The sequence below is a fragment of the Pygocentrus nattereri genome, chromosome 19, assembly GCF_015220715.1.
Source record: "Pygocentrus nattereri isolate fPygNat1 chromosome 19, fPygNat1.pri, whole genome shotgun sequence".
In the NCBI taxonomy this organism is placed as follows: Eukaryota; Metazoa; Chordata; class Actinopteri; order Characiformes; family Serrasalmidae; genus Pygocentrus; species Pygocentrus nattereri.
Genome location: NC_051229.1, coordinates 17,235,767 through 17,256,729, shown reverse-complemented (window position 1 = coordinate 17,256,729; position 20,963 = coordinate 17,235,767). Strand labels below are relative to the sequence as shown.

General features: G+C 39.3%; 1 protein-coding gene across 1 annotated transcript in view; it reads left to right on the top strand.

Annotated features, from left to right (window-relative positions):
- The window catches only part of LOC108427109 (protein APCDD1), a 22,509-nt gene extending 2,160 nt beyond the window's left edge, over nt 1–20,349 (top strand). The window contains exons 2-5 of the mRNA XM_017697053.2: nt 7,481–7,664; nt 8,530–9,058; nt 17,077–17,398; nt 18,722–20,349. Coding sequence (XP_017552542.1) covers nt 7,481–7,664; nt 8,530–9,058; nt 17,077–17,398; nt 18,722–19,179 — 1,493 coding nt within the window. The 3' untranslated portion in view covers nt 19,180–20,349. The remainder of the gene's footprint in view (nt 1–7,480; nt 7,665–8,529; nt 9,059–17,076; nt 17,399–18,721) is intronic.
- Nucleotides 20,350–20,963: the final 614 nt, after the last annotated feature.

Below are 20,963 nucleotides of genomic sequence, written 5' to 3'. Positions count from 1 at the left end.
CCAGTGGAGGCATTAGTCACAGTTTACACAAAGCATATTATTTCAATAATAATTATTTTCCCATGTGGTTGCCATGTTTAGCGGTGAGATTGCTATTATGTTTAAATCATTTTGTGTGTAAGAGAGACAGGAGACAATAAAGTGCACTCCCTGGGGCTCTTGTGCAGATGATGGTTGTTCTGGAGTGTAAGGCTTCACTTTAGCTCTCCGTGGGCTCGGCCTGGCATGGAGGGGAAGTGTAGATTACTGGACTGCCCCTGACCCGTTCCATCTGCCAGAAATGACAGTGGAGGCCAACGCTTGGCTGCCACTTCAAATGAGGCCCAGAGATAAAAACGATATTTTCAAATCCACTTAAACTCTCGAGTGTGTTTAAACGAATCTAACGTTCAATTAAGTGCCGCGTTATTGCAGCCTTTCCTAGCAGCCATAAAACTGCCGACGTCAGGCCAGATTAGAGCGTGCTGTAAATTTATGGGGGCGAAACCTCAGGATGAGGTCAAAGGAAAAAAGCAAAGCAGGAACCTAAGGCTCGGCGTCATCTTGCGCTGAGGGACTGGAGTCCAAATTGAGCTTGGCCTATTGCTTGGTGTAAGTAAAACACCAAAGCTGCAAGCACCTACAAAATTAGAAGAGTATGATGTCAAAAATCATTTCTGAATGAAGCAAAGTTCTCTCTTTGAAAGTTTCAGCTTAGCCGCAGAATACCCGTGGGTCATAAATGTGCTCCATGCCTCAGTGCTAATGTGTACTCCACATTGCCAAGCAGACAGTGGTTACATTCACATTACGAATCTTATTGTTCAATCTCAGAAATTATCTACCTGATCTTTCATATTGATGTGTCGTTTGTGAGTGACTCATATCTTTCATTCCTGCATGCACACACTTTATGAAGTTACAGCTACAGCTGACACTGAATGTTGACCACAATGATATGTGTATTTGTAGTGAAGTGTGATTAAAAAAAAACACAACTTCACATGGCCAAGTATGGACTACATGTCCGGCCTATGCAGGGGTGGTCCCAAACCTAAAAAAGTGGTGGGCTAAAAATAGAACACCTAAATAAAAAATATGATAAACAAAATCGGCACAGTGGAACAGTGGCAAGAGGGGAGTGATCTCTTTCCCTGACTGACAAAAACAGTTGGACCACTGTTTAGTACAGGGGGTGTCCAGTCAGGCTGGTGTGGCTGCAGGTTTTCACCCCAGTTTAATCAGGTGGTCTTAGTCTTCAAACATTTGATCAGGTGACCCTTTACTTTCTTGGAGTGAAAACCTTAAGCCACACCAGCCCTCTGCGGATAAGATTGGACACCCATGTTCAAGTACATACTGACTTTAAGCAGTACATATAGCCTTGGTCATAGCTACAAAGTAAGCTTAGCAAGGTTTGCTAGCTAACATCTCTAAGGAACATTAAATCCCATCTTTGAAAAGTAGCGGTAAGACATATTGAAACTACTATTTATCCAGGTTCACATAGACTTAACTGTTTACAGGATTAGTAAGAAATCACACAAATTTTGTAGGTTTCTCTGTTTGGGTAATGTCCCACCCACCACTTGAAATGGAAATTTGAATGGGTTCTACCACTAAGTTGCTAGTGGTGTGTGCGGTTAGGGAAAGCGAGATTTGTTCTGCTAAATAAGCATCAAAAAGTGATGGGGCATCACCCCATTGCTTAGAAAAGTTCTAACAAATGCTAGCTTGCTAGCTTGTTCTGGCAACCATAGATCTAGGACCATATATGAATATAATTTGAAAAGATGTGATTTTTATGTTCACACAGCTCGGGAAAAATCAGATCTGTGTCACATTTAGGCAAAAAAATTAGATTTGCGACACTTCAGTACTATGAACATAGCCGTAGGCTAACTTTGCTTTGTACAACTTTTATGCAGCTTTATTTATATAAACTTGTATAATGTTGCTTTAATATTGTTGCTTATTTGCTGGTAAGCTTAACTGGCCATCCAGCGAATGGTTGCTTGTGCTTGTTAGCCTGATGTACCATGAACTCTGTATGTCTTACTGTGACAACAGAGCAAATGTTGACTGAATAACACATTGCAGATGATCTTTTATAGCAAGAGCAATGCAATAAGTAATACTACCTACTAATCTATAGTAAAAGTTTCGCCAGCTGTACATTCACATGTGCAGTTTGGGACGACTCTAACAACATCCCATTACTTATCAGTGTTCTTTTCCAGTGATTTCCTTTGACTGAGCATATCTTTTTATTATGTCCATGTCAAGTCTGATAGCTGGAATGAGCAGGATTCCACTTGTAATTTGGAACCTTGAAAAAGTAATTACGCTCTCTGAATGAATGGACATGTTCTCTTAAGGCTTTAAAAGTACAAAGTGAAAATCTAATTACATTGGGTTCAAATTTAGTCAGACACCTAGCAATCAAGGTAATGCAGTGTAACTGCATATGCACACTTACTTTTGTGCACATGAAACATTTCATTTATGCATCCATTAAAATGCCTATGGACTTATAAAACTCGTGTATGTAATCTGTATTAACGAGGGGCTAATAAAAGCTGCTCTGTGAGCAGTCTGTCAGGGACAGACTGGCCCTCAGACACAGCAGATATGGAGAAAAAGCGAGGTATGGTAAAGGGCTTTAGGAATAGATGGAGACGGCTTGCCACTGAGGTCCTGCTTTTCTCCGGCTCCGGGCGAATCTGGAGCCTGTCTGTTTGTCAGCCGTCCCAGAACCGTTAGCTCACCGATGGGACCCAGCCAACTGGAAATGTTCTTGGTGGTTGGAGCGTGGGGAACTGAGTGGGTTCTTTGAATTAGATAGACGGCAAGAGCTTGGGAAAAAGTGGTTATGGACCTCAGGCTGGAGTACACTAGGTTTGACAGTTAACACGGGAAGGGTAAAAAAAAAGAAACTTTTTAAACAAAACAAGAAACAGTCAGGTCCAGGTGCCTGATATGACTTTTGTTGCTGTTGAAGTGAACAAAGAATGTCCAATTTTGGTGCTTTTATTTTTTAAGCATATGGCAAAAAATCGAAACACTGGTCATTATCTGAACATGCAGTGTTTACTGCTTAATTAACATCTCTGATGATCAAATTCAATCTGTTTATCAATACAAAAACTCTTGAAAAGTTGAGTAAAGAAAACAAATCTATTCAACAGGTCCTAGAGAGAAGATTAACAGTGAAATGAAGACATATAACATTATAACACTAATCACACTGCAGGGTTGCTTATTGAAGTAGTGCTGTTGCACGTGCTAAGAGGAATTAATCCTGTATCAGTACAGAGAATATCGCAGTCACACACCTCCTTTGTGTGTGCATGTGTAGTATTTCTATCCAAATATTCAAGCCATAGTTCTCATAGAAGTCGTGGTCAATTATGTACTTACTAAACTGCTCTCTCTCATTTGTGTTTGCAGCATCAACAAACGCCCCAACTTCCTAAACCATTTCATCATCTGTGACTCAGATTATGTTCTGGTGTTTGAAGTAGTTGTAGTTTATCAAGTAGTTCAAAAATTATAGTTTACAGTTTCTAAACAGAAGGTTTTGTGATGTACAAATACCCAAAGAATGTTTACTTTGGGGATGTAATAGCATTTGTGACCTGTTGTTCTGGGTTTCCTCTCTTCCAGCGATGCAGACAAAATCTGTTTTAGCGCTAATAGATGGTGAATCTGAATCCAGGAAATTAATCACCTGTATATTTCACTAATGATATGATGATGATTACCATAACACATTAATCTGTATAAATATAGAATTGTAAATCTTGAAAGATAACGTATTGTTTACAACATTGTAGCATTGAAAAAGAATTAAACTTACGATCCAGTAACTAGGTTTTGGCTAGGCTGCAGAAGGCCCATGGGTCATAAATGGACTTCAGTGCTACTGTGTACTCAATAAACTTTGGCACCAAGCAGACTTAGTCATTCACATGTGCAGCTGCGGATGTTTTGAGGGGAATATTTCATTTAGTTATCAATGGTATCTTCCACTGACTCATCAGCATACTATTTTTACTTTGTCCATGTGCAAACTCACACAGTATATCAGTTTACATGAATCTGACTAGGCTCAGTTCCAGCTTTGAGTCAGTTTGATTCAAATTCAGCATTAAGATGTGGATAAGCAGTCTCTGTCTAACCTCAAACTTTATCCAACTGTGGAGTAACAGTGTGTGCTCCTCTCCAAGACGTCATGCAGCGTAAATCCTGAACCCTCCATAAAATCTTGGACAGACTGTTTGTCTTGAAGAGATGAGAAAAGCCTGGGTGCTAACATGAGGTTCACCAGCCATTAGGAAATCTCACAATCGCAAACATGTCAGGTTGCTTTTGTTTACACAATAGAACTCTCCATGTTATCCGTGACTGGGCCTGTCCAAGGTGGTTTAGAGTATCAGTGTCTGAAAACACGGACTTGGCAGGCGATCAGCATATTGGGAGGAACTGGCCACAGATGCAGGTGTAAACACAGCCAGCGTTTGTTTGTTTTTTTGTTTTTCGGGGCAGTGCAGCTCAGTTAAGGCACTATATTCTTATACTAAACATTTGTTGTTGTAAAATGAGTCAGTAAATCATGACGCATCAATCAGAAAGCAACGATTTAAGTGCATTAGTTTTGGAACATTGATTGGGATGATGATTCTAATTAATTACAGTAATATTCAGTGAAATATGTTTTCATATGTTGGCCACAATAAAATTCTTGGGGTTTTTCCAAAAATGTTATGTTGAAACATCACATACCTCCGGCACCCAAAAAATAAAAACTTGGTGTATTGTTTTCATTATATTCCACTATAATATTATATTCTATATTCTATATCTATATTCTACATCTATATTAATGGGTTTACTTATTTTATTTAATATTCTATATTGTAGTCTATATTCCACATCATATTCTCTATATATAGTCCTTTTATAGTACATTTTTGTATTCAGTGTACAACTCAATTTAAGCTGTTCCTTGAATCATTTTCTAATGCATCAAATAATCAAATAATTTACAGATTTGCAGATTTACAGTACCTCTATGCATTTAGTCTGCTACCTGAACTTTGTAATGGTCTTTTGTATCTTCTCAAACTGACCCATTTTTTGATAAACAAAAATGACAAAACTTCGGAGCATAAAATGCAACGTGCTTTTCATCATAAGCCTCTTGATTCGATACATACAGGTATCGAACAATGCATTTAACAGACTGGAGCAAATACTCAGTTTAAAGCTGATTATGCTGCCTGAATTATAAGTACATTTTAACAGGCAAGCTCACAGTGAGGGCAGACCCCCTCTCCTCTAAAAATGTATCCTCTTTACCTAAAAATTGGAAAAGCACACACCTCGTAAGAATATCTTATTTCAAGGGCTAATATATTAGCTTATGGAAATTGCATTATTATAAAATATTGTACTTTTACAATGTAGAATGCTTTTGAAGATGGAAATATACACTGACTAGCCACTTCATTAAGTATCCCTACTTTGTTCCTACACTCTTTGCCCATTTTATCAGGTCCACTTACCATATAGGTGGACTGTAGTTGTACAGTTAGAGACAGTAGTCTCTCTGTTTCTCTGCATACTTTGTTAGCCCCTTTTAATCTGTTCTTCGATGGTCAGGACCCCCCACAGAACCACCACAAAGCAGGTATTATTTGGGTGGTGGATCGTTCTCAGCACTGCAGTGGTGGCATTGTATTAGTGTGCTGGTAGGTTATAAGTGGATCAGACACAGCAGTGCTGCTGGAGTCTTTAAACACTCGCTGTCCACTCACTGTCCACTGTATTAGACATACCTACCTTGTTGGTCCACCTTAAAGTCAGAGTCAGTAGCTCATCTGTTATTACAGTTTGTCTTAGTCATCCTCTAGTCCTTCATCAGTGGTCACAGGATGCTGTTGCCTGGATATTTTTGGTTGGTGGACTATTCTTAGTCCAGCAGTGACATTTATTTTTACCCTATATTTGGTGCATTGAAAAATTTACCAACACCATAGTATAGGACCTACAGTTGCTTCTGAATGATCCTCCATTTCCATTACAAATGGTATCACAGCCATATGGTAATGGCAATGGTAATATAGTACCACACCATCTAGAGTTTTTTAGGTGGTTCTAGGACATCTATGTATTAACTACATCCCATTGGATTTCCCATTGTAAACACACTACTTTGACTAAAAAGGATAGTACACTACAAAAGTATTACATTTTAGACACAGCAAGGGCTCAGTGCAGAGCAACACAGCATCACTAACCATTCCAGCAGCTGGTGAGATTATGCTTATTCTACATCACACTGCTTCCACAGTATCACACTGTGCCATCTCAAAACGTTCAGTATGACCGTTGTGCTTAAAAACAATAAAAGTGTATCCCTGAAGCAGTGTAAAGTTTAAAGGCCAGACCAGCAAGTTTAAATGTTTGTAAATGTTTCAGAAGTGACTATACAACACTTTTAACTTTACCCAAGACTGTTGTGTTGACATAGTAATCCCAAAAGTACAGACTGCTTGTTTGTAGTGCCTTGAGGCAGCATAGACAGAATACCATGGGTTTCTACTGCTATTGGCAACCATTCTTAATAAAGATTCCCATTCTGCAAGTAATCAGGGTGTGTGAGAGAAATCCTCCACATGCTTGATGCATCTTGGAATGCAGCCGAATAGGCTCAGGCTCTGGAATCCTTTCATTTCGGATAACCTATGTTAATCTGCAGCTTTTGTTGTTTCATATGGTGACCTTATGGAAGTCCTATGGAAACATATGTCTTGAAACATACGTTAGCATAGTATGGTCAAAGAATGTGCTTATTGTTATCATTACACTGAAGAAACTGCTTATATATCAGTAGACTTTGTGTATCATAGCCTGTGCTCTAGCAAATTTTTGATTGAATAGCTGATGACTACACTTTTCTTTGTTCACTTCTTTCCAGCTGACATTTCTAAAACATCAATAGACTGTGCTCTTACAAGACCATTAAAAACTGTTGCTTGCAGAATTTCCCAGTTGGAAGTAGCATTTGTGCCAATTTACCCAACAAATAGCCTAATCAGGATTCCAGCTCATACAAAACAAGTTGGAAATTTTCTCTAACACAAACGAGTGTATCATCAGGCTGGAAAAAACAGGCCCAAACATTCATCAGAGTTGTCTGCCACTACTCTAAAGAGCTGTGAGGATTTTTATTTAGATGTGTTGTGGCTAGCTGGTCTTCACTTAATTGTTTTCAAACATGCTTATTTATAATCATTAGGATTGCAGTGTAGTAGAGACATTAAAATGCATTGATGCATCCAGATGTCAAATAGGATTGTGTCAAATGTGTGATTTCATCAGTTCTTACACCTCTACAATGTGCATAATGCATGCATAATCTTATTATGTGACATTACAGAAAATAGACAGATATTAAAGATGTCCTTCTTATGTCTCTGCTTGCTTTGTTTGCCAGGCTGGACAGAGAGCTTGTCTCTGTACACGTCGGATGGCCGCTCTCCTCGGCTGGCCTTGGAGAAGAGTTTAAGCTGGCCTTCCAAAGACATGCAGTGCCAACATATGCTGAAGCATCTCCGCAATGGTGCACGCATCACTGTACAGATGCCTCCCAACATAGAGGGACACTGGGTGTCTACCAGGTGAGCACACAATAGTTAATCTGAGATCAGAATTGGTTCTCTCTCTTTATAGTGAAAAATTGTCAGAAGCTGCTTCTTTAATGTTGTACTGGAACTATGAACTTAATGAAGCTAAGAAATTGTTGTTTATAACATGAGCTTCATGCAAACTACACATTGCTAATTGATAGTCTATTTGAGATTACGTAACAACTCAATGTGGTGAAATATAAGCTTGAATTATATGTTAGCTACATTGTCATTGTAGCTCCAGTGCAAAAATAAAGAAGCAGACTTCAGACTTCAGACTTGGTTGATTCCTCAGCTGAATTACATTTGGGGTATGGAGAAATTTGGTAAATTAGATTTTTTTGAAGAATTATTCCTTTAAAGAATCTCTGGCACCCACTGACTTTCATACATTGCTTATCATTTTAGGATGCATTCCATTAAATTCTGATACTGAATTGTTCAAGGATTCATGTGCCATTTTTTCTTGAGTGTATGCAGATTCCTCAGATGAAAATTCAAAGCTAAAAATTAAACATAAAATTCAAAATATTTTTTAATGTAAAGTATATCAACAAACTACCAGAACAAAAGGCAATCCAACCTTGAAGGAAGTTAAAAATGCTCTTTAATTAAGATCAGTTTGTGATAATGTTGTTTCTGTTAGAACTTTTCTAAGGCTTTGCCCTTTAAATGGGTTTCTGCATGATACTCTTAAAAAGTTGGTATTATGTAGAAGAACAAGTGCACTTTGCAGATCCTTATGGAGTAGTAGAGTTACTGCAACAGTATTATAACTGTACAGACTGCATACATATATTAGAGAGACTCACAATGATGTTCAAAGTGACCCCCCATTCCTCTGTTACCATGACAGCTGCGAGGTACGTCCTGGGCCAGAGTTCATCACACGCTCATACCGCTTCTACCATAACCACACCTTCCAGGCCCACCAGTTCCACTACACAGACAACCACTGTACAGCTCCTGCGTATACACTGGTGATCTGGGGCCGCCTGCGTCTTCGCCAGGCCTCCTGGATCATCCGTGGCGGGACGGAAGCCGACTACCAGATCCACCGCATCCAGGCTGTGTGTCACACCATGGCCACCGCCAAAGAGCTGAACCACAGGCTGGAGCGGACCTGCGGTGGGGAAAAAGAACCTGGACCCTGGGAGCCTAATATCATGTACGAGCTTTGGAGCGAGGAGGGCGGCTGCGACTGCTCACGGGGGCTCAATTTTGCCATGCATGAGCTGCAGCTGCTCCGAGTGGAGAAGCAGTACCTGCACCACAACCTGGACCATTTGGTAGAAGAGCTTTTCCTTGGGGATATCCACACAGAGCCAGCACAGAGGATGTACTACAGGCCCTCCAGCTATCAGCCAGCGCTGCAGAACGCCAAGGTCAGTCACTGTGGGCAGTGCTTAATTTGTAAATTACAAGGTTGTAGAACACTGTGTAGTGACAGATCTGGCAGGTTAAATAAGACCTGCAGCTCAGTGATGGGTTTTCCCATAATGTAGAGGAGTAATGGGTGTGTTCACAAAGTTTTAAGCAGCAGATGTTCTCTCACAAACATGGGTCTCAGCAAACAATGTGCAAAGTGCACTCCTCTTAAAGCATGAGCAGACGGATACACTGATGTCAAAAGCCAGATATTTTTCGTAGCATTAATAACCTCTTTTTTGGGAAGAACAAATGTATAGTTACTGCATTTATTAGTGATAAATATAGAATCTGTATCATGATTATAAAATTTTAGCTGAAAACACAAAATTGAGTCATTTTTATGAGATGCTTCAGCCTAAAAACAGTCAGGATTCCCTTAATTGATGCATGCTTGCAGTCAATACAGGCCTACAAAAACAAATATGTATTTAATTCTTTATATTCTTCATATGATTATGCAGATTCATTGTGACAGTAGTCTTTACTGCTTCACACATTTTAAACACAAAACTAAGAATGAGAACAGTCATCACATTTTAAGCATTTTTACAGTAGTAGTTCAGTAGTTTTTGAGGTGTATACGAGTGTGTTTTGTAATTAGCCATATTACCTGAACTATTAAGTTTCTTGCTCTCCACGTTCACGCCCTCTGCAGTGCAGCACTTTATAGGTCCCAAACTGATGACAGGTATAGCTCAAGCTTAAATAAACAAACATTACTCACTGCTACCCTCTAAAGGTGTTTTGGCACCAGTCAGAAGTTAGAATGTTTGTCTAACTGTAACTTAGCACTTTGTTAGTTAGCAGTTTTCTGCTTTCTTTTATTTACATGTATTTGCCTCAATCCAACTGCTGAAAATACACCCAGTTTACATTCAGTTTTTTTGTAATGTAAACATATGACTGTGAAAGCTAATAATAGGAAATAATTATGGTCAGCTTAAATAATTAGGAGCAGCTCAAATAATTGCAAATATATGAATATGTAATAATTGTGACTGGCCTAATTGGTGTTTGTTTAGTAAAGTTTTTGCCACAGTGTAGTATAAAGCACAAAGGAGAGATCATTTAAACATGGACTGTACTGTGTATGCGTGCGTGCTGTGACATGACGTGACATATATATCAAATTATCTGAAAAACTCAGAGATCGCAACTTTTTAGTCAAATTTTTATGAGTTGTTTGTAAAAATGTTGGTGTACTATGAACGTATTTACAGATATGAACTAATACATGTATTTATTTCACATGTAAACAAAGTGCAGGATCCACCAAAATAGGCCCAGATCCAATCTGGGGGGTGCTGGATCCAGTCCTGGCTTTTCTGGCACAATTTATGCCGTGAGTGTGTGGAGTGCATCTGTGTGTATGAGCATACAACAAGTGTGCCGTTCCATATGTGCATATAAAACGCTGGAGGGGAGATTTTGAGAACGCCTTCACTCTAAATTGTTTTAATACCACAGATCAGATTGAATTCACATGTATATGTCTGTGCTTGAATGTGTGGAAGTGGAAAGTAAGCCTTTTCAATCCAGAGCAGTCTGCTCCCATTTTACTGGTTTGATGCTTGTGTCAGCCTTTCTTTATATGTGGTGGCCATGCTGGACGTGGTGAAATGGATCAGCATTGTGATAAATTGTGTCACATTGTACTGTTACACTTTTAATGGCACCAACACAGTCAATATCATACCAATTTCTAAAGCCCCCAAGAATTAAGAGTGAAATTGTTCTGTTCGGAGCTTTGTTGGGCATTTCAGTAGGTTTAGGCCTTGGGTACATCTGTCCTCCGCGATGAGCGTCATTCCATGTGTCTTAACTCACTGTGCCAGTGTGGGCATTCCTGACCTGCAGTTGTCTAATTTGGAGGAGTAACAGAGTACACACCAGCACAGCATAAACAGCTGTGTAAATAAACTACTCAGATTATTGTCTTACTACTCAATATAGGCTCAGTATTCCACTAGTTAGAAAAGGTGATAAGTCTCTCACTTTACAGTGATTCAATTAGATTCCACACTGCCTACACCTCAGCTCTGTCACATAATCTCATCAGGTGGGATATTACTCTGTTTTTATATACAACAGTTTTACAGTAGGTTTAAAACTTAACAGTACAAACAGCAGATCTTTTTATTTGATGAACTCACAATCAAAGTTTTTACCGCTGTATCAGAGCCTTTACAGTCTGTTGCTGCAGCACAGGTTGAAATAGAGTAGGGAGTAATCCCTCTGCCTTCCACACTGCAGACAAGGGTTCAGTAAAAAACAAAATAAAATCTCCAATTTTACCGTGATTCGAATTGATGTGATTATTTTTAGGGATGCGCCAGTATGGGAATTGTGTGCTGATGTCAATATGTTTCTTGTACCTGTCTGTTTATGCTGATACATAAACATTGATAAAATGTCGAAATTAGGACTTCATCTATGTAGGTTAATATAACATTTATTTGTGTAGGGTTACAAATGCAGCAGAATAAATAAAATGCAAATATTTTAGCACAGTAGCCCAGCAGCACATAAATGTACTGCTCTGCCAGAATGCAATAAATATGTCACCAAATATCGTTTTAAAATATCTGCCAAAACGAAACATCTGTCTGATGTCTATATATTTTTTAACGCAACTATATGCCAATACTGATATGATTCCAATATCATCCCTAATTATTTTGTTATGATTTAGAAGTATTTTTAAAAATGCACTGAATACACATTTTTGACAAGAGGGATGTTTTTTTCTTTATGTCTAAGCATTTTGTTTTGGCGGGAAAAAATTTGCATGCTGAAAATTATTATAGCCAAAGCATTTTTACAACTCTGGTGATCAGACACTCTCTCCAGTCGAGACTTAATCACTGAGCCTTACAACGTTAAGCTGTCTGCAACTAGGCCACGAAACGTGAAACGGGGCCTATCTCCCTGAGTGATCAACATGCGGTATTTCCACAATTCGGAATCACGCAGCCTTATGAATTATTCGCCCGAGTACATTCCAGAACTGATTTCATGCATGCCTGAGGCAGTATCAGAAAGTTCACTTGAGCCGTGGCTTCTCTGTTCCTCAGCCCTTTTCTTTTTTCTTCCACCTCTCTCGCCCTCTCTCTTTCTCCACAACATGAAATAATAGCACCCTTTCAGACAGTGCTTTATGTTTACAGAGTAAAACGCCTTTCATGTGTTTTTATAAAGGAACCTTCAGAAACAAAGCAGAGATAACCACAAAGGATCTTTTTTTTATATGTGGAAAACTTATGTTTGCAATGACATGTTTCTTCATTTAAGTTGCAACCAGCTTAAAAAGACATAACTTTTGTCATACACGTCCACCATAATTTGAGACAGTTCTGCTCGACTGAGGCCGTAAAAGATTTTAATATAGAAAACCCTCCTTACATGAAGAATTTCACTTAAGCCCTTTGCTATTAAAAATGGGTTTTGCACAGTTCAGCCATAGAGAATTCCAAACAAGAGCGCTCTGAAGAATAAGCCACAAGTTTACATTCAAGCAACAACAGAGAAAAAACTCCATAGCATGTGGCACTCATTTTCATTCTAATGAAGCCCAAAGATTTAGTCTACACTTTGATGCATTACGACCGCATCAGCCAAATATGGCACAAAAAACCCCATTTAATTAACATCTCCACCATCCAGGGGAGGAGTGATTCTTCCTTATTTAGATGCTTTATTGCTATGATGACAATTCCATCCATAAATCACAAATAGCAGCTCATGCCCAGCTGCTGGGCCTCTTCCAGGGGACTTTAGAGTGCCAGTCTGTTCATTTGTGGTTATTGGGTGGATCTGAGCTGCGTGGTCACAGACCAGCATCAACCAAGATGTTTTTCTCTCTTTTCCAATTCCCCTGCCACAGTTTTCCATCTTTCCATCCCAAACTGGTTCAGACCCATCTACGGGAGCATGCGTTTTATTGATTGTTTATTGATTGAAACAGCTTAGTGGACAGTACACGTAAGGCATGTTTCTGCTTTTATTCATTGGAACGACTAAGTATTGCACAGAATGGCTGTTTTTTTTGTTTGTTAGTTTGTTTTTTCTTTATGGTGTTGTGGTGGTGTAGAAGTATAAGAAGGACAGTGTTTTTAACCAGCAGGTACATTTATTTTACTTGCCTTACGATGGATCCTGACAGACAGATGTGCTGTAAAGTTATGCCAGATAAGCAGACAATGTAGTCTAACTGGATTTGTGCTTACTTAGATAACAGCTGTGATGAAGAAATAAGTTCAAGACACTTTTAAAATCTTTGTTCAGTGTTATGTCTTCATAGTTATTTATTAATGTTCTATTGCTAACTTAACTGGATTCTCTTAAAATTTCTTAGGAAAAGTAGCATTAGACAAGGAGAGATGCGAAACAGGAGATATAAGGAGAGATGAGAGTTTAGCAGCAGGTAAACATGAGTATTATCTTTACACATCTGAGCATGTGTGATTTTGTTGAGATCTCTACTAAAACTCAAGAGAATAAACATGAGATTACTGAGCTCTTTCGCTCATGAGAAATATCTGATCAGTAGGAGAGTTAAGCAAAAGTCTCTCTTGTCTTTCTGTCTGATTCCATTGTTGTCTAGAAGAAACTAAAGATATTAACGAGATCTCTTTTTATTTTTCTTTCCTACGGGAGAGTGAGGAAGTGAGAGAAAAAGAAAGATTGAGGAAAAAAAGAGACAGGAAATGAGAGAGAGAGATAAAGTGAGAGAGCCAGGAGTGAGAGAGAAAAGAAGGAGAGATGAAAGAAAAAGCGTAAGAGAGAGGGAGAGGTGGTGAATATGTTACTTTGCTAAGCCTTGGGCCAGTCAGAAGGTCAGGGCCTCATAAAGTGAAATCTTCACCAGAGACGATGGGGTGAAAACATCTTGTCCACACATGCAAGTCCTCTTTTCTTCTCTTTCACTTTTTTTCTACATTGAGTCTGCAGTGGAGCCATGGAGGCGTCCTGTTTCAGCAGATCATTACGTTCTTGCTCCTCTCCTTTCTTATTATTTTAACTTGCCATATCATTATGATCCAACAAGCGATTATGTTTTCATCTTTTTACATCTCAAGTGATCTCTTTCACAAACCACACTAATTTAGAAATGAAAAGATCTCATATCTTTGTGGAAATTGCAACCATGTCTATATGCGCCACTTACTGTCATTAAAATACTTTATAAATGTGAAACACACTGAGGAAAACATGTTTAATTCAAACTCTCTGGCAAGCAAAACTATAATTAAACTAAAGATAAGGTACATTTAGGAACATACAAGTACTAACAGAATCCAGAAAAGTGGAAAAGGGGTGAGGCCCAGGGAGCTTAAAGGCATTTCCAGCTCAGATAACGTATCTAAAAATCAATGAAACACACAGACTTTTTCTTCCAGACGCAGCATATAATCCATTGGATACACACCGTTACATGTCTGTCCAGCAGTGCAGCATGCTGAAGCGTTTTAGCAACAAGTGACCACTCTGCCTCACTGCTCCTGAAGTGATCTGGTGTTTTCAGATGGTTTCACAAGCCCTTGGCTAGTAAACGCTATCTTCTGCAGCAGTGGCAGCTTTCAATTGATCCAAATCTGTTTCCGCACTGGAATTCCGTGCTGCTAACACTAGTATCTGAAATATCACAGTAATATGTATGGGTTAGCATTTTTAATCATAACGTGCCATGAAGTGACTTTTTGGCTGTTTTACAACTAGAGATGGGCACTATGACAATATGGATCATTATCCTAATAAATTACATTTAATTATGGCACAAGATGCTCTTCTGTGGATCTGTGGATATCATCAGTACTTACCAACTGCATGTTTAATTACAAAGAGTCTGTTTATTTGCATTTAGTCTGTAATATGTTGAATAAAAGACATTGTACTTTTTGATAGCAAAATGTGGCATTGCTGTTTTTTTTCTGTTCCAACGTATCAGAAAAACAAAATGTCACATATAGTGAAAAATGTCTTTAATTATTTGAGTTTCCATTGACTGTCTGTGTAAATTGCAAGCGATAAAATGAAAATGTTTTTTAAAAAGTGCGTTTTGGCACAGCAGAATGTTTCCTTCAAATTGGCTTTTAGCAACCGAAATGAAATACGTAATGAACTAATTTCTTGCAAAAAAAATATTGTTGCAAAAGTTTTGGTTATTTGACATTTCCATCTCCATATCTTTCATAACTTGTATACCTGTATCTTATCTCAGTTCAGCTACACCTCTCCACACTGCTATTTGTGTCTAATGTAACAGGCATGTGAAGGCGGTCTGTCACATGACCCTATATTTTAATGCAGTGTAGGGTTTTACAACATTTTAGGTCTTGACAGTTTTTTCCACTAAGGTTGAATGGAAAAAGTTTTTATCGCCATTCATAAAATATTACCTACAGTTTCTGTTTCCATAGCCTACATCAAGAAACGTTTTTGTAAACAATCGCTATTGTATATATATATATATATATAGCATAATAGGAAAAGCTGGGTATTAAGCAATCACTGGTTATATAAAATAATGTAATCAAACTTTGTCTCATGCAATGTCCAAAAGCAACCAGACTTTTAGGTGCACCCATTGTTGACGCAGGTGTTCAATTGTGCACAGCTTGTATAATCTCTCTAGAAAAGTACTGACAGTAGAATGGGAGGCTCTTAAGCAGCGGCACATAAGCCTAAGGTCACCAATGGCCAAAGCCAAGCATCAGACAGGTTTAAAGGCTGTGGAGCAGTGGAACTAGAGTGATGGAGCTCCATTTAAATATCTTTCGTTTGAATTGAAATGGCTTTTGTGATCCAGAACTATTAATCTAATATTAGTACCTGACATGACTAATATTCTTGTGGTTGAATGCAATCAAATCCTCACAGCAGTGTTCCAACATTTAGCGTAAAGCCTTACCAGCAAAGTAGAATCTGTAACTGCAGCAAAATTCCCTGTTAATACGCTTGATTTCAGAAGGAATGTTGGATAAGCAGGTCTACTTTTGGACATATAGTGTATCTTAGCATTTGTTAAAACTCACACTGGTTAAATCAGGTTGTCATGGGATAAGGAGAGAGCGTCAAAGAATTCAAATGAATCAGTCTTCCCAGGATGGGGCAACACTGGGTCAAGCTGGGCTCCTTCCAGACTATTGCCTTCCAGGCCACAGCTCTGCAAAGATTATCTTTTTTCTCTTCTAACATGCTGGGTGTGTTTGTTACACAGTGGTCACATACTGATTGTGCCCAACAGTAGTAAGTAGCATGCGGTAGGAAACAAACATGAATTTCTCCAGTACCCCAAACAGACCAGATGAGGTACGACTTTGACCAGATACTTCAGGAAGTAGCCAGAGCTCTTTGTGATGCACTGCATCCAATAATGCAACATTGAAAAGTGGTGATTAGAGGATCAACAAAATGTGGCAAGTCTTGGGTCTGCTTGGCTCAGTCCTTGGTGTTGATGGAGTCTGTTCACATCCTTGCTCTACAGAATGGCACATGGTGGTAATAGTGATGATGGTAATAGTGTCATACATGTGGTCAACCAGTCCTGCTTCTGGAGATCTACCTTAATGCAGAACTCAGCTCTAGCCCAAGTCTAACACACCTGGACCACCTACTTAAGTGACCTGATAATTCGACACAGATTCATTTAGGTTGGAAGATCTACAGGGTTGGTGACCACTGCTGTATGTTGGTATGCCAAGTAGCTGGTGTAGTATGTAGTGTATAGTACACAATATGCTATTTCAAACCCAGTCTCTGAATTTATCCTACAAAGGCTTTGCTAATTAGTTGTAGAGAGTTGAATCAGGTGTGTCTAAGGAGGCAGAACGCTAAACTAAAAGGAACTCCTGATTTAACAAATTGTGTTCTGACTGATGTTTTAAACTCCAGTTTCATCTTCTGACGTCTTTTGTGCTGCACACTTTTGACAGAGCCCTGCTAGTATCACTTAGTTTCTCTCTTTCCACAGAGCCATGATCAGAGCTGCATCGCTTGCCGGATCATCTCTCGCTCGGATGAGTTCCACCCACCAATCCTGCCCCCACGGGCTGACCTCACTGTGGGTCTGCATGGTCAGTGGGTGTCCCAGCGCTGTGAGGTGCGGCCGGAGGTGCTCTTCCTCACCCGACACTTCATCTTCCATGATAACAACAACACCTGGGAAGGACATTACTACCACTATTCAGACCCTGTCTGCAAGCATCCAACCTTCAGTATCTACGCCAGAGGGCGGTACAGTCGAGGTGTGCACTCCATGCGTGTGATGGGGGGAACAGAGTTTGTATTTAAGGGTAAGTATTGGTCATTTTTTCTTTATGAGTTGTATTTAATTATATTAGGTATAATAGAACCATTGCAGTGTAATCATTTCGTGTTTTAGGTGTCCGTGAATCAAATAACCACAGAGAACTTAAGAGGCAGGATTTGTTGCCTTTTCCCTCCCATCTAATTCCAAAAGGAGGGAGTCTGTACAGAATCCAGACACCAATATGAACTATTTGCAACTACTTCGTTATATTTTGTCAATATATGACTGAAAGCAAGTAAAGCTGTATGACATAGATAAGTATTGCAGTGTTGAGATTCAGAGCCTTTTTTCACAATAGCCAATAACGTGATAAAGGTTAACAACTGATCACATGTTCCTAAAGAAAACGACAATATTTAATTTGAATTACCACAACTCTTAAGATACGAGATTAACACAGACTATCTACGCTCACCAGCCACTTTATTAGGAATCTAATGCTGAGCAGGCCCCCATTTGCTTTTAGAGCAGTCTGAAGTCCTTATGTCATGGATGAAGGTGCTGGAAATGTTCCTTAGAGATTCTTGTCCATGTTAACTAAATCATATAATCTTCTGCTCTACCACATCCTAATGGTACTTACTCTATTGAAAGCAGATCCAGTCACTTGGGAGGACAGTAAATTACACTGAACTCATTTTTATGTTCAAAGAACAAGTTTGTGACGACTCTGTGGTGAGGCGCATTATCATGCTGATAGCAGCCATTAGAAGATAGTAAATCGTGGCTGTAAAGAGATGCACATGGTCAGCAGCAATACTCAGATAGCATGTGGCATTTAAATGATGATTAGAGGGCCCAGTGTGTGCCAAGAAACCATTTCCCACACCATTACACCACTAGCATCAGCTTAAACTGTCCTGTCAGCTCAAACTAATCTGGCCACTCTCCTCCAACCACAGAGCTGCCATTCACTAGATGTTTTTTTCCACACAATTCTGTGCAAATTCTTGAGACTGTTGTGCATGAAAATCCCAGGAGATCAGCATTTTCTAAAAATACCTTAAAATATTCAAACCATCATGTCTGGCACTATACTTTGGTCTAAGTCACTTGGATCACAATTTGATGTGAACATTAACTTATGCGCTTGACCCATGACTGAACAAGTGTATAGGTCCTCCTTATAAAGTGGATGGTAGGTGTGTATTTATGTGTATGTATATATAAGTGTGCATATATAAACTCTATGCAAGTGTAGGTATTCCAAGCCCACCCAAAATAATGTATGGTCACTCTGTACTCTTGCTTTCAAAGAAAAAACTGCATGAAATATAACAACCTTTCTCTCCGTCTCTGTATGCAGTCAACCATATGCGTGTGATGCCGATGGACCTGGCCACCACTTCCCTGCTGAACGTCTTCAACGGCAATGAATGTGGTGCTCAAGGCTCATGGCAGGTGGGAGTGGAGCAGGACGTCACACCAACCAATGGCTGCGTGGCATTAGGAATTCGCCTCCCGCACACAGAGTACGAGCTCTTCCGGATGGAGCAGGATGCTCACGGGCGCTACATGCTCTACAATGGCCAGAGGCCCAGCGACGGCTCCAGCCCCGACCGACCAGAGAAACGAGCTACTTCCTACCAGATGCCCCTGGTGCAGTGCTCCGCCAGCAGCCAAAGGCCAGAGGTCACCCTGGGTCACCATGCTGACCGGCCCCGAAAGCAGAGTAACGGTAGCTGGGGCGGTGGCCATAGCTCCATAGTGCAAGTTGTAGCACTTGTGGTATTGAATGTGCTGGTTATGGAATTATGTGGCTGACTGAAGAAGAGAAAAAAAAAAAGAAGCCAACAAAACTGTCCTGTTATTTCTGTACATACTGACGCAGAAATGGCCAGAGGAGCTCAGGGAAGCACTCTGGCCGACTGAGAGGAAGTTTACTTGACGCACTTGGGCATTCAGCGCTTTCATTTTCCTGGGCTCTGGCCTACAGAAGCTGGATGAAAAGGAGATGGATAAAGGAGTGGAAAGACGAAGTCTGCCTTCTTTCATTTCTTGCTCTGCTCTGAACTGCTATCCAGACTCCAGCAAACTGAAACTGCTGCACCACATTAATGGCACTTTAGTAAATCATGACTGAAAACTTACATTTTTGATTAAAACAAAAAACTAATTTTCTACTCCAGGCTCAGACAAGAGGGTTTCCTGCTTATTTTCTTACTCGTTTTGTAAGATGAAGCTATATACTGTAGACATACAAACTAACAGAGGTATTTTTCTACAATGTGAGGAGTGAGGAAGTGAGTGCATTTTAAATGACAAAATGAACAATTTCAGGGCTATAATAAGAGAACAAAAGGGAATTTCAATACATCCTATTGCAGTACATAACCACTTATAAACATTTTAATTGAAATAAAACTAAGACAGAAAAAAAGAACTTCTGCTTCTATAACTGATCTGAAAAAAGAGGGATCTTCATAAACCTGGAAGCTCTGATTGTGAATATTTCCTTAGAACCCAGGCGTGTGGGGTGGCGGTGTGCAGAATAGTGCCAGTTTTGATTTCCTGATGGTTTTTCACATGTGCGCCATAAGCCATCATTTTTGCTTGCTGTATTGTGCTATGGCATGTGGAATAATTCAAAGCAATTGTGGTTTAATACAGTCTACCAGGAATTGCTGTTCTCCATGCCAGTCCTAGTTTGATCCAGAACTGAACTGGAAATATTCATTTCCTCCAGTGGCATGGATTCTATTTCCAATGTGCAAAAACTAAACACAAAGAATAAAACGCTGTACTTCTTTGAGGCGAATGTTTTCAGACTGTATTTGCGTGTTCTTTGTTGTGTTAAGAGTATTATGGTATTACTAAATCCTGTGTAGACCCAGAGCTGGGCGTCTCATATTACCAGTGCCTTAAAGACATTGTCCTGAAAACTGGATTGAACATAAATGACTGAAGAACAGAAATTAAATATTTGAAGATGTATGCACCGAGTCTTGTATTTATGGTAATCACAATATTATACAGTAAAAAAAGATAACCAATCAATAGCCTTAAATTCAACTAGCCTGTCCTCATAGTGTACTCACACCATAGTCATGACATTTGCCTATGACTTTAGTATCTTCAAGAACATTTTCCTTTGGCTGACTCCATCCCAATGGTTTCAAAATCAAATGCAAACCCACAAAAAGTCCATGGTCCCGGATTCACATAAGTTCACTTAAAAAAAAAAAAATCATCATTTTGCTTTATGCTGAAGAGAAAAGGTTAAGATTAACTGCTGCTTCTGTTCTCTCTCAGGAATAATTATTTCTTAGTTTTCCTTCTCATGAACAATTCTACACAAATCATATTTTAAATGGCAGCTTTACACAATAACTTAAGACAGACCAAGGAGATTCTTTCCTCCACTATCAATTCTTGTTCTTCGCTAAAACTTTCTGAAATTCTGCCCTAATACTGTTGTTCTTCCATCCTGCTGTCCTCAGACGCTGAAAGGACAACAGAATAACAAACAACCTTTAATTCTTTAGAATCAGCTTTAGAATGTACCTCATGTTTTTCCCTTAAGCTGTAAAATGGAGCATGATATTAAG